Here is a 14,694-nt window from a genome sequence, read left to right on the forward strand (position 1 = left end):
ATACTTATGTTCCCAACCAGCTAACTACACATCCAATTCCAATTATCATTAATTTTCATTTTCACTTTTGCTACTACCATTCTACCAAAATTGTTATTCTTCTTCTTCTTCTTCTTCTTCTTCCAAGGCTTTTAAAACTAAAGAACAGTGATGGAATTGTTATAGGGTCCTGCCCTCCAGGGACTCTATTGCTCCTCCCCATTTCAACCCAGCGTGGTGGCATGCACCTGTAATCCCAGCTACTCAGGAGGCTGAGGCAGGAGAATCACTTGAACCTGGGAGGCGGAGGTTGCAGTGAGCGAAGATCACACCACTGCACTCCAGCCTGGGTAACAGAGCAAGACTCTGTCAGAAAATAAATAAATAATAAAATAAACGAAGCAAACAAAAACCATGGGGAATAAAACCACTGGCTTTCTGTTTTGAATCTAAATCCAACTAGATGGGCCCACATGATAATGAGCAGTGACCTTTCTGCATTTGGTATATGCAGACTGGTCTTCTCTCAGACTTCACTCTTTCTGGACTCTCTATATTCCACTCTTTTTTTTTTTGACACAGTCTTGCTCTGTCCCCCTGGCTGGAGTGCAGTGGTATGATCTTGGCTCACTGTAACCTCTGCCTCTCAGGTTCAAGTGATTCGCATGCCTCAGACTTCTGAGTAGCTGGGATTACAGGTGCCTGCCACCATGTCCAGCTAAATTTTGTATTTTTAGTAGAGATGGGGTTTCATCATATTCGCCAGGCTGGTCTCAAACTCCTGACCTTAGGTGATCCTCCCGCCTTGGCCTCCCAGTGTTGGGATTACAGGCGTGAGCCACCGCGCCCGACCTGTATTCTACATTGTTGGCTACTCTTACTGAAAATTCTCTATTACGTCTTACAACTTTATATTCCCATGGAATTACTCCCCTTGCATCTCTAGTTTCTTCACCCCTGTCTCTTTTTTCTTTGCTCACTCCTTAAGTGAGAATCACTCCATAGACATCTGGCTCTCTTGTCATCTCTTCCATTATCTCCTTTGGCTTTAAACAGCACCTAAAAGTCACATGACTGAAAGTCCCATGTGTCCCAGCTGTTGCCCTCATCTTAGACCAGGCGTCTCCAAACTACGGCCTGCGGGCCACATGCAGCCCCCTGAGGCCATTTATCCGGCCCCCCGATGCACTTCAGGAAGGGGCACCTCTTTCATTGGTGGTCAGTGAGAGGAGCACAGTATGTGGCGGCCCTCCAACGGTCTGAGGGACAGTGAACTGGCCCCATTTGTAAAAAGTTTGGGGATGCCTGCCTTAGACCTCTTTTCACAGTTTAAATCACATTTCAATATTTTTTTAGACCAGTGGTCTAAAACTGGGATGCATACATTCCTAGGGGCTCACAAAGACTTTCTAAGTGTACACGAGCAAAGGTAATCTTAAACAAATTCAGATCCTCCATTTTCACATCCCTTGGCTTCCTATGTGGGATTGGTTCTAGGTCCTCCTCGGGATACCTAAATCGAAGGATGCTCAAGTCCCTGATACAAAATGGTGTAGTATAAGTATATAACCCATGCATATACTCCTGATATAAAATGGTGTGGCATGTGTATATAACCTATGCACATCCTCCTGATATAAAATGGTGTAGTATATGTATGTAACTTCTGCACATCCTCACTTTAAACCAGCTCTAGATTACTTATAATATTCAATACAATGTATTAAAGAAACGCCATGTTAATAGTTGCTACACTGTACTGTCGGTAACTATGTAACATTTTCCTTCTTTCATGGTGGGAGATACAGCAGAGTATGCCTAGGCATCACTTCATTCATGGGGATGCCGCATAGTGCTTGGTGCTCAGCAAATTCAAGTCTTGCTTTTTGAAACTTTCAATTTCTTTTTCTTTTTTTTTTTTTTGTTTTTTTTTTGTTTTTTGTTTGTTTTTTTTTTTTTTTTTGAGACGGAGTTTCGCTCTTGTTACCCAGGCTGGAGTGCAATGGCGCGATCTCGGCTCACCGCAACCTCCGCCTCCTGGGCTCAGGCAATTCTCCTGCCTCAGCCTCCTGAGTAGCTGAGATTATAGGCACACGCCACCATGCCCAGCTAATTTTTTATATTTTTAGTAGAGACGGGGTTTCACCATGTTGACCAGGATGGTCTCGATCTCTCGACCTCGTGATCCACCCGCCTCGGCCTCCCAAAGTGCTGGGATTACAGGCTTGAGCCACCGCGCCCGGCCTTCAATTTTTCTCTCAAATATTTTTGCTATGCAGTTGGGTGAATCTGCAGATGCAGAAATTACAGATACGAAGGGCTGGCTGTCCTTTTTCCTAAGACTGATCTGAGAATGCTCCCACAGACAAGACATCCTGGCCAGGTGTGGTGGCTCACATCAATAATCTCAACATTTTGGAAGGCCAAGGCAGGAGCATCACTTGAGCCCAACAGTTCAACACCAGCTGGGCAACAAAGCGAGACCCCTGTCTCTATTTAAAAAAAGACATACTGCTGATTTCGCCTTTCCCATTTTTCCCTTTTACAACTGTCCTACTTTATCTAAACAAACAAACCAGTCCTACTTTTGATCATTCTGAATTTCACCACTGTGCACTGTTCCAGGATGTAAAAACCTCCAAAACACCAAACAAAGCAAATCGAAATATAGCATGAGTGTAGGTGAAACTTTCTTTAATTAAAGCACCAGAAATCCTTGGTAGGAAAGCCTCATTTCTTTGGGTGTTTTACTTATTTCTGTTAAGGGTGAAAAGTAACTAGGAGTAAAGTATTTGGGCACTTACGAGGAAGTTCTAATTTGAGATTTACTGAGAATAAGGTGGTGGGAATGAAGATGGCCTTCACTTTGTGATGTTGTTTCTTTCATTTCTATAACCACAGTATTCATTACCCCGAAAGTCTTTGTGACGACTGTAAAACAATACTTTGATACACCTCTCTTATGATAGCATTTGTATGCACAAAACACTTAGAGACCTTTTAGTGTTTGAAATGGCAGAATGTGTAGCAGATTGTGGCAAAAAAGGTACTAGATTTAAGAATTGTCTAAAGGCTAGATGTGGTGGCTCACGCCTGTAATCCAAGTACTATGGAGGCCAAGGTGGGCGGATCACCTGAGGTCGGGAGTTCAAGACCAGCCTGACCAACATGGTGAAACCCCATCTTGAAAAAACAAAACAAAACAAAACAAAACAAAACAAAAGAATTGTCTAAGAATACAAATGATGAAGGAAATCTCAACATTTATTTGAGTCAATTTGGGTTTAAGTTGGAAACAGTGCATGAGTGTCCCCACCGACAGAAATGCTGTTGTGCCTGAGCACAGCAATGGCCTTACTGCTTTTTCCCACATTAAAAAAATATACCTTATTGCCGGGCGCGGTGGCTCAAGCCTGTAATCCCAGCACTTTGGGAGGCTGAGGCGGGTGGATCACGAGGTCGAGAGATCGAGACCATCCTGGTCAACATGGTGAAACCCCGTCTCTACTAAAAATACAAAAAATTAGCTGGGCATGGTGGCGTGTGCCTGTAATCCCAGCTACTCAGGAGGCGGAGGTTGCGGTGAGCCGAGATCGCGCCATTGCACTCCAGCCTGGGTAACAAGAGCGAAACTCCGTCTCCAAAAAAAAAAAAAAAAAAAGGTAGACAGTCACAAAATATCACATATTGGATGATTCTATTTATATGAGATGCCCAGAGTAGGCAAATCTATATAGAGAGAGTAGATCAGTGGTTGCCTAGGGCTGGAAGGTGGGGTGAACGAGGTGAAAAGAAGATTAAACTGTAATGGGTATGGGTGTTTTCGAGGGTGAGGAAATGTTATAATACTCTGGCAATGGTTGTACAACTCTGAATATACTAAAAACTTTGAATTGTACTTTTAAAATATGGGAATTATATGGTATGTGGATTATACTACAACAAAGTTGTTACTGAAAACATCTGGCACATAATCTGAATTTTTTAAAATTTGTAGACACAATTGAAAAAGCTCAACTGTTTACTAGTTAATTTAGTCAAACAAATTACTTTGACTAAAAACAATAAAATGACATGAGATTAGAACATAAAGTTTTAGATCACGAATCCAATTAAAATCAAGACAACTATCTCTACTGCAAAAAGACTGTGGGTAACTAACTAAAAGCAATATTTATACAATTTGTTATAATGAAAAAGTTAATAGACCCTTAGAGTTTACTACATGTAACAAATCTTACTCTGCCTGTTGGAAAATAAGATGTTTGGAAGTACCAAATATCTAGTTACGGACAATTCCCATCAATAGATGGATAAATAAAATGTGAAATACTCGGCCAGACGCAGTGGCTCATGCCTGTAATCCTAGCACTTTGGGACGCCAAGGCAGGTGGATCACGAGGTCAAGAGATTGAGACCATCCTGGCCAATATGATGAAACCTCGTCTCTACTAAAGTACAAAATAATTAGCTGAGCATGGTGGCACGTGCCTGTAGTCCCAGCTATTTGGGAGGCTGAGGCAGAAGAACTGCTTGAACCTGGGAGGTGGAGGTTGCAGTAAGCCAAGATCACGCCACTGCACTCCAGCCTGGCGCCAGGCGACAAAACAAGACTCTGTCTCAAAAAAAAAAAAAGCAAAATACTCATACAATGAAATATTATTCACCCATAAATATGAATGAAGTACTGACCAACGCTACAACATGGACAACCCTTGAAAACCATGTTCAAAAAAAAAAAAGTAGATATTTATAATCACATTCTATTTATTTAAATGTACGTTGAAAAAACTTTCAAATTTAAAAATTTTAGGTGTCAGGTTAAAACTATACAGGACATACACAGTTTTCCAGGATTCTTTCAGGAGGTACATGTGACCCAAAGAAGGTATGAAGATGGCTATCTGGGTCATCCACTCATCCCTTCAACACCCCAGACACCATGCATCTAAAATCAAATGTATTACTCATCTTCCTTCCTCCATTTCCAGTTGTGGTCAATGGTCCTAGTCAACTGCTGCAGGAACTAGTATAAACGTCAACTCTGTCCACTTTTTTCATTCCATTTAGTTGCTAGTCCTGCCCTCTCTCTCAACTCTGTTTCTTCCTCCCCCTTCTGCTGTTACCACCAGCATCATCTCTCCTGCATGACTGCCATGACCTCCCGAAGGGCTGCTCTACCTCTAACTTTCTGTTTTCCTACTCATTCTCTCCTCTATTTTCCTGCCAGTCATATCACTCACCCACACGGATCAGATCAAGCCACTTCCCAGGTTAAAGTGCCAAAAGAATACAGGCCAAACACTTTACCATGATTATATGCAAGACTCTCCATGATCTGGCCTCCAGCCACTTTGTCAGGTTCATCCCTTCTCTATGTTTCTCCACTTACCCAATGGATTAGTCACCATTCCTTGGGCCTGACATGTACTTTTTTCTCCTTTGAGACAGAGTCTCACTCTGTCACTCAGGCTGGAGTGCAGTGGCACAGTCTCAGCTCACTGCAATCTCTGCCTCCCAGGTTCAAGCAATTCTCTTGTCTCAGCCTCCCGAGTAGCTGGGACTATAGGCGCATGCCACCATACTCAGCTAATTTTTGTATTTTTAGTAGAGATGGGCTTTCGACATGTTGGCCAGGCTGGTCTCCAACTCCTGACCCCGGGTGATCCACCTGCCTTGGCTTCCCAAAGCGCTGGAATTACAGGTGAGAGCCACCACGCCTGGCCTGATCTGTACTTTTACGACAGAAACTTCAGCCCTGAATTTTCACTCTTTGACTGTTAAAATGCCATTCACCTACCACTTCATATAGCTGTAATAAAAAAGGCAGTAACAAGTGTTAAGCATGTGCAAAAACTGCCACCCCTACACTGCTGACGGTAATATAAAATGATGGAGGCAGCTGGGCGCGGGGGCTCATGCCTGTAATCCCAGCACTTTGGGAGGCTGAGGCAGGTGAATCACCTAAGGTCAGGAGTTCGAGACCAGCCTGGCTCATGTGGCAAAACCTCAACTCTGCTGAAAATACAAAAATCAGCTGGGCGTGGTAGTATGTGCCTGTATTCCCAGCTACTCAGGAGCCTGAGGCAGGAGAATCGCTAGAACCTGGGAGGCAGAGTTTGCAGTGAGCTGAGATAGCACCACTGCACTCCAGCCTGGGTGACAGAGCAAGACTCCACCTCTAAAAAAAAAAAAATAGTTTAGCAGTTCTTAAAAAGGTTAATCGTGCAGTTACCACACACCTAGCAACCCAAGGGAAATAAAACTGACGTCCACAAGACAACTTCTACACAAGTGTTCACAGCACCATTACTCAAAAAAAACAAAAAATGGAAACAGATCGAACATCCATCAGATGATGAATAGAGAGTAGGGTCCATAAAACAGAATATTTGAAAATAGAAAGGAATGAAGTACTGAAACAGGCCACAGCATGGAGGAACCTTAAAAGCATGCTCAGTAAAGGCCACATGTTATGTGATCCCATTTATACGAAATGTCCAGAATAGGCGCCAATCTACGCAGACAGAGAGTAGATGAGGGGCTGCCTAGGAATGGGAGAAGTCAGGGAATTGACTGCTAATGGGTATGCTGTCCCTTTCAAGGGTGACAAAAATGTTCCAAAGTTAGATAATGGGGATGACTGCACAACCCTATAAACAAACAAACAAAAGCCATTGAAGTGTCAACTTTAAACAGGCGACTTTTATGGTATGCAAACTGTATCTCAATACAGCTATTTAAACCTTTTGGGGTTTTTTTTGCAGCCGAGTATCACTCTGTCATCCAGGCTGCATTGCAGTGGTGTGATCCTGAATCACTGCAACCTCTGCCTCCCAGGTACAATGGATTCTCCTCCTCAGCCTCCCAAGTAGCTGGTATTTCAGGAGCCTGCCACCACGCCCAGCTAATTTTTGTATTTTTAGTAGGGATGGGGTTTCGCCATGTTGGCCAAGTTGGTCTCGAACACCTGACCTCAGGTGATCCACCCACCTTGGCCTCCCAAACTGCTGGGATTACAGGTGTAAGCCACTGGGCCCAGCCTCAGTTTAAGCTTTTAAACAAACTGCTCCTCCTATAATGTCCAGTTCCTCTATAAAACTTGATCTGACCCCTTCCTTGTTAACAGCTGTTACTGGGGATTCCAGCTAATCCCAACTTCTTCAGTTCCTGCAGTTGTAATTTACATCTCGAATCACTGCTTTCTTCCTTTTGCAATTTGACCTAGTATTTAAAGGATTCTAAAATCAGGTATCTGGGGTTTTAAGTCCTCACTCCAACCCTTGCTAGGCATATAAAGTTATGTAATCTCTTTGTGCCTCAATTTCCTCATCTGCAGAATGAGGAAAATAAGACCTACCTTGTAAGACTTTTGGGTGCACAAGGGGGTTAACACACATAAAATGCCAACAGCGCCTGGCACACTGCGTAGGCTGGATATGTTGTTAGCTTTTATTATTGTTGTATTATAGCTAACTCTATATGCCTGTCTCTTTGCTTTCTACCAGTTCATATTTTAAGGCCCTAAGGAAATGGAATCAAATCTTGTTTGATGTGTCTTGTATTTCCCAAAGAGGAAGAATATTATCACAGACTGGCAGGAGGAGAGCAGCAGGGGCTGTGGCTGTAAGCTCAGGAATACCTGACTTCACCAGGGCCATGACATAGCAGCAGCTGAGCAAATTTAATCCAAACCAGGGGTCTAACTTGCAGAATAGATCAGGAAACAGAGTCCCAGAAAGTGTTCCTTAAAATTTTCTACTTCCAAATGCAGAGAAGTGCCAAACACAGGAAGGAGTCAACAGACATGCCTAAATTTTCACATTTACTCCAATTCCTCTATGTTTTTCATTTAGTCATTATTACTGAGTGACCAATTCTGTACCAAGTGCTGGAGTCTGGAAATCCACACCCTTGCTTTCCCAGGCAGATCTCTTCCCCACAGTAATAAGAAAAGAGATTCAGGGTGCCTACCTCTAAACAAATAAATAAACATGTGCACTGTTTGCTCAAACATAAATCACAAATCCTATACTTACAAAAAGTTATTCAAAAGTTAAAGAAATTTTTTTATTATTTAATTTTGGGCATTTGCCATTAACGTAATTGATCTAAAAGAATAGTAGACTGCATCTGGCATAAGTGAACAGAAAAATCCCAGCACTTTGGGAAGCTGAAATGGAAGGATTGTTTAAGCCCAGGAGTTTGAGACCAGCCTGGGCAACATGGCAACACAGCAAGACCTGTCTCAAAAAAAAAAAAAAAAAGAAAAAAAAAGTACAGATCAATGTAGTATTTATGGAAGGAAAGTTCTAGCAACTAGGTTATTTATTAGAACCTAAAGTGTAACATGACATCTTTTTTTATTTTTTATTTTTTGAGACAGAGTCTCACTCTGTCACCCAGACTGGAGTGCAGTGGTGTGATCCTGGCTCACTGCAATCTCCACCCCCTGGGTTCTCCCGCCTCAGCCTCCTGAGTAGCTGGGATTACAGGTGCATGCCACCAGGCCCAGCTAATTTTTGTATTTTTAGTAGAGACAGGGTTTCACTATGTTGGCCAGGTTGGTCTCGAACTCCTGACCTTGGGTGATCCACCCGCCTTGACCTCCCAAAGTGCTGGGATTACAGGTGTGAGCCATAGCACCCAGCCTAATATGACATCTTAAATATAGCATTAAAATGCACATCAATTATAGAAGCAAAATATTTTTCCCCAAATTTTACACAAATACTCCTCTGCAAGTGAGATTAAATTAAAATATTCCATTCCAAATTTTGTGATCACACACACACAATTCTGAGGACTCTAAAATTCTTGCATTTGAGCATGATTGTTAGTGCTATATAACGGTGCTACTAGCAACAATATATTCTAGGCCAGAACCAAACAACTTAAAAGCTGGAAGAAACCCAAAGTGCTTGAAGTCCTTGATTTAGATCAGATAATTTAGAAGCTGCCAGTTTAACCTGCAAAGGCCTTTGTAGCTATCTCGATCTCATGACCCGTTCATATCCTTCATAGGAAACCTTCAGTTCTTCTCATAGCCCTCTAAGAGGTACTGTTGTTGTTTTTACTGCTTATACTATTTATACAGCCAGCTTCTCTTTATTTTCAAATGAACAAAAGGTGTGCTTTAAAAATTTGCCCCAGTATCTGGTTTAGTCATTACTCCTTCAGGCATACCACATTAATGTTTACATTTCAAACGAAAGTGCACACGAATAAATTAGAAAAAAAAAAAAATACTTTAACCTTGGCACACAACAGTTGTTAAATAAATATCTGCTGAGTGAATAAACCTACCAAAGAATTCATACCTCTACAAACTCAGGTAGAAGTATGAAAGAATCCAGTACGGCCTAGATTCATATGCGGGGATTTCTTTTATAGTAGTTTTTGTTACTGAAGACTTATGGACTTGGTGGCAACAAGTAGCATTTTGTTGTTAAGATGAAAACAAATGTAATCCCAGCACTTTGGGAGGCCGAGGCGGGTGGATCACAAGGTCAAGAGATCGAGACCATCCTGGTCAACATGGTGAAACCCGTCTCTACTAAAAATACTAAAAATTAGCTGGGCATAGTGGTGCGTGCCTGTAATCCCAGCGACTCAGGAGGCTGAGGCAGGAGAATTGCCTGAACCCAGGAGGCGGAGGTTGCACTGAGCCGAGATCGCGCCATTGCACTCCAGCCTGGGTAACAAGAGCGAAACTCCGTCTCAAAAAAAAAAAAAAAAAAAGATGAAAACAAAGTAAAAAAGCTATTCAACATAGTATCTGGACTATTTTCAACATCCTGGATACAACTGGGACCTTACGGGGAAATGACAAAGCAGGGTCATCTTTCACTTCATGAAGTATACTCTGGGATACGTGGAAGCCAACATTAGAGAAGTAAAAATTAATTTATTACTGGGACTACACCAGGGTTGAAAGGTATGGCATGCAATTTATTCCTACTTCCAAAGTAGGTACTGAAATAGAATTTTAATTTCAGTAAGTGAAGAAAAGCCTCAGAACTCTAGTTTCCAAACTCTGCTGCACATTGGAGTCACTTGGGGATTTTTAAAAAACATACTGGCTTCCAGCCCCAAACGTTCTGATTTAGCTGCCTTTGGATATAACTTGGGCACTGGAGTCAGGGGAGTGGTGGTATTAAAGCATCACAGGTGATTCTCTGGCAATCACTACCCCAGGGTTCTCAAATACATGACTTGCAACAACTTACACCTGAGGTCTGAGAATCTTCAGCTGAGTGAGGATGTCCTTCTGTACCCTGGGATTAGCTGTGGCCGTAAGAGCCATCACCGGAACAGAAGGAAACTTCTGGCGAAGCATATTCATTCTTTTGTAATCTTGACGAAAATCATGTCCCCACTAGTTGGAAAAAAAAAATACTGCTTTTCAGACTATTTGGAGCTTCCTTCTATAAAAAGCCAACCATGCTCAATATATTAAGAACCACCTTATTCTTCAGTAAAATAGCAGACTAGTTCACCCGATGTAGGTTTTTCTTCAGTACTAAAAGTACATATACTGTTGGTAGTATGTATTTACTGATATTTCCAGATATAGAAAACCATATTTACCTGACTGACACAATGTGCTTCATCAATAACAAAACGTGCCAAGAGCTTCCTCTCATAGAGATTCTCCAGAGTAGAGACGAGTCTGTTACTTGCACAGATCTAGACCAGAAATATATTAGACATTTAAAAACACTGAACACATCACCTTAATGATTCTGTTGTCTTCAAATTCCATTACAACTTAAGCTGTATTAAAACCTCCACATAAAATTAGTTCTTAGTTCAATCTACGAAGAGAACAGCAGAAGTAACAGAAAAGAGCAAACCACATTTTAGAATGTTCACCAACATTCAGCAAATAGCTTATTCAGCAGGTTAGTGGTTCTAAAACGTTTGTCTGCTTCAATACATCTGAAGACCACCACACATTTACACTGGCAACAGGGCTACATATCTGGGTTATATGGATGCATGTTGGCTGGGGGAAAAATTATGTATCTCATAGCTGTCTTCATAACAGGGACCAGAAGCAATGATATCTCAGTAGCAACGAGCACGTCTAGCACTCACATCTTGACAGGGACATGTCAAAAGGACAGAGAAGCCAGTGTGACAGAGATCTCCCACTGGTCACATCTAGGACAATTAGAACATCAAAATATGTGATAACTGATTGTAACCTATTGAATAAATTAAGAAGTCATGAGTTCATGCTGGTATTAATAAATATGTGGGCTGGGCACAGTAGCTCACTCACACTTCTAATCCCAGCACTTTGGGAGGCTGAGGTGGGTGGATCTCTTGAGGTCAGGAGTTCCAGACCAGCCTGGCAAAACTCCATCTCTACCAAAAATATAAAAATTGGCCAGGTGTCCCGGCACATTCCTGTAGTCCTAGCTACTTGGGAGGCTGAGGCAGGAAAATTACTTGAACCCAGGAGGTGGAGGCTGTGGTGAGCTGAATTGTGCCACTGTACTCCAGCCTGACTGGCAGAGACTCTACACCAAAAAAAAAAAAAAAAAAAAAAACGAAATCAATGGGAAAAACTCTTCCTTATGGCAAAATGCCAGCTACATTTTAAAAATAATTTTATATCTATTATAGTAATAATTGATTTGAGGAAGAATCATCAATGGATGCTAAAATTTGTGGGTAAAAGTCTGATGACTAACAGGATATTTACATAGTCTCAAAGCATCTCATAACAGTATATCTACTCATTACAAAGGCCAAAAAGAAAGAGTAACTTTACAGTGGAGAAGTCTATGAGACACTACCATAACCAAGCGATCAGTTAACTAAAATCTTCAGGAATGGGACAATCAACATCACATGCTTCCTGACAGCGAGCATGAGAACATATTACTGTTTCTGTGATATTGGAGGAGGAAAGGAATCTAAGCAGGAGGAAACAAGATATACTCAAAGTGAGGAACTGTAGTCAAAACAACTAGCCTTCAAAAATGTCAAAATCCCGATAGCCCTAAGAGAGAGAAACTGTATACAAGATCAGAGGGGACAACTGAATGCAATGCATGATCCGGGATTTTCTTTTGCTATAAAGGACATTATTGGGACACTTATGAAACCAGAATAAAGTTTACAGATTAAGAAATGGTATTGCATCAGTGTAAATTTCCTAATTCTGATCATTCTACTGAGGTTATATAAGAGAATGCTTTGTTTTTAGGAAATTCATGTGAATTACTTAGGGTTTAAAAGGATATCACGTCTGCAACTTACAATCAAATGTTTCAGAAAAATATATGTAGAGAAAGAATAACAAAGCAATTATAGTAAAATGTTACTTAACATTTGGGGTTTCTGGATGAAAGTTATATAAAAATCCTTTGCATTATACACAAAAAATTTGTTAAAAGTTTAAAAATATATGTATCCTACTGGTCTTTAATGTATTTAAAAATAATGATATAAATACAAACCTTCTCTGGAGTGACATATAGAAGTTTTATGATTGGGTCTTTTTTTGATAACTGGAGGTAAATATTTGTAGCTTCTGAGTCAGTCTTATCACCTGTCAGATACGTAGCTGGAATCTAGGTATAAAAGTAGTAAACAATTTCAATTTTATACATTTAACCTGACAAGACTACATTTGTTCTTAGTTTTTTTTTTTTTTTTTGAGACGGAATTTCACTCTTGTTACCCAGGCTGGAGTGCAATGGCACGATCTTGGCTCACTGCAACCTCCGCCTCCTGGGTTCAGGCAATTCTCCTGCCTCAGCCTCCTGAGTAGCTGGGATTACAGGCACGTGCCACTATGCCCAGCTAATTTTTTGTATTTTTAGTAGAGACGGGGTTTCACCATGTTGACCAGGATGATCTCGATCTCTGGACCTCGTGATCCACCCGCCTCGGCCTCCCAAAGTGCTGGGATTACAGGCTTGAGCCACCGCGCCCGGCTTGTTCTTAGGTTTTATAAATATTGTATTAGTCACATATCAAACCTGTCAAAGGAAATCATCTCTCTATAAAAAGTATATAAGTACATATATTCTTAAAAATCTTGATTGATTGATTGATTGATTGACAGAGACTCACTTTTCCGCCATGCTGGAGTGCAGTGCCATGATCTTGGCTCACCTCTGCCTCCCGGGTTCAAGTGATTCTCCTGCCTCAGCCTCCGGAGTAACTGGGACTACAGGCGCACACCACCATGCCCAGCCAATTTCTGTATTTTTAGTAGAGATGGGGTTTCACCATGTTGGCCAGGATGGTCTCGATCTCTTGACCTTGCGATCCACCCACCTTGGCCTCCCGAAGTGCTGGGATTACAGGTGTGAGCCACCATGCCTGGCCTTAAAAACCCTTATTAAGCGCCAGGCGCGGTGGCTCAAGCCTGTAATCCCAGCACTTTGGGAGGCCAAGGCGGGTGGATCACGAGGTTGAGAGATCGAGATCATCCTGGTCAACATGGTGAAACCCCGTCTCTACGAAAAATACAAAAAATTAGCTGGGCATGGTGGCACGTGCCTGTAATCCCAGCTACTCAGGAGGCTGAGGCAGGAGAATCGCTTGAACCCAGGAGGCAGAGGTTGCGGTGAGCCGAGATTGCGCCATTGCACTCCAGCCTGGGTAACAAGAGCAAAACTCCGTTCCCCCCACCCCCCCCAAAAAAAAACACCCTTATTAAGCATAACTCAAGACGGGCATGGTGGCTCATATCTGTTATGTCAGCACTTTGGGAGCCTGAGGCAGGTGGATCATTTCAGATCAGGAGCTTGAGACTAGCCTGCCCAACATGGAGGAACCCCATTTCTACCGAAAATACAAAAAGTAGACTGGCATGGTGACGGGTGCCTGTAATCACAGCTACTCCCGAGGCTGAGGCAGGTGAATTGCTTGAGCCTGGGAGAGGGAGGTTGCAGTAAGCCGAGATTGCACCACTGCACTCCAGCCTTGGCAACAGAATAAGGGTCTGTCTGACTTAAAGAAAAAAAAAAAAGCATAACACAAAATGGTCTTCTCATTATTTCCTTTTTTTGCTTTATTTTTCATATTCGTAAATAAGATAAACATGAATTTAGCATACAAGATATTCCAGTCCTAATGCATGGCTTTTTTTTTTTTTTTTTTAGATAAATGTATTTCAGGGTTTTAATGAATAATAACAATGAAGGGGCCATCGTATCACAAATGGTTGAACAACGGCCACCATCAATGCACTAAGACATTCTTTGGAAGAAAACCAAACTGGTGGTCTTACTGAGGGGTGGTGACTTGTAGCTCTTAAAACAGTTCTGTTTAATCACAGCGTGAAGACTGACTGAGTCGGGGTCTCACTTTCACACCAAGGTTAGATTGTAGTGGCATGATCATGACTCACTGCAGCCTCAAAGTCCTGGGCTCAAGTGACCCTCCTCCCTCAGCTTCCTAAGTAGCTGGGACCACAGGTGTTCACCATAGTGTCCAGCGCATTTTATTTTTCTGTAAAGAAAGTCTTGCTGTGTTGCCCAGGCTGGTCTTGAATTCTTGGCCTCAAGCAATCCTTCCACCTTAGCATTCCATGTCACTGGGATTACAGGCATGAGCCACCACCCTCACCTACAATGTGAAGAGTTAGGTAGAATGCATTCATTTACTTCCTTAAACTCAGCTATGAGGAAAAAAGACATGCACATGTGTATACATTTTAAGATATAAGGGAAAGAGAACCATGCTGAT

At 41.9% G+C, this 14,694-nt stretch overlaps 1 protein-coding gene across 2 annotated transcripts in view; it reads right to left on the reverse strand.

The window, feature by feature from the left end:
- BLM (BLM RecQ like helicase) overlaps window positions 1-14,694 on the reverse strand; it is a 96,912-nt gene that overhangs the window by 37,897 nt on the left and 44,321 nt on the right. For both annotated transcript variants that reach the window (XM_039480080.2, XM_074400045.1), the window contains 3 exons: window positions 12,453-12,566; window positions 10,570-10,668; window positions 10,209-10,357 (listed from right to left, as the gene is read on the reverse strand). In XM_039480080.2, coding sequence (XP_039336014.2) covers window positions 10,209-10,357; window positions 10,570-10,668; window positions 12,453-12,566 — 362 coding nt within the window. The remainder of the gene's footprint in view (window positions 1-10,208; window positions 10,358-10,569; window positions 10,669-12,452; window positions 12,567-14,694) is intronic.

The sequence above is a fragment of the Saimiri boliviensis genome, chromosome 5, assembly GCF_048565385.1.
Source record: "Saimiri boliviensis isolate mSaiBol1 chromosome 5, mSaiBol1.pri, whole genome shotgun sequence".
Lineage (NCBI taxonomy): Eukaryota > Metazoa > Chordata > Mammalia > Primates > Cebidae > Saimiri > Saimiri boliviensis.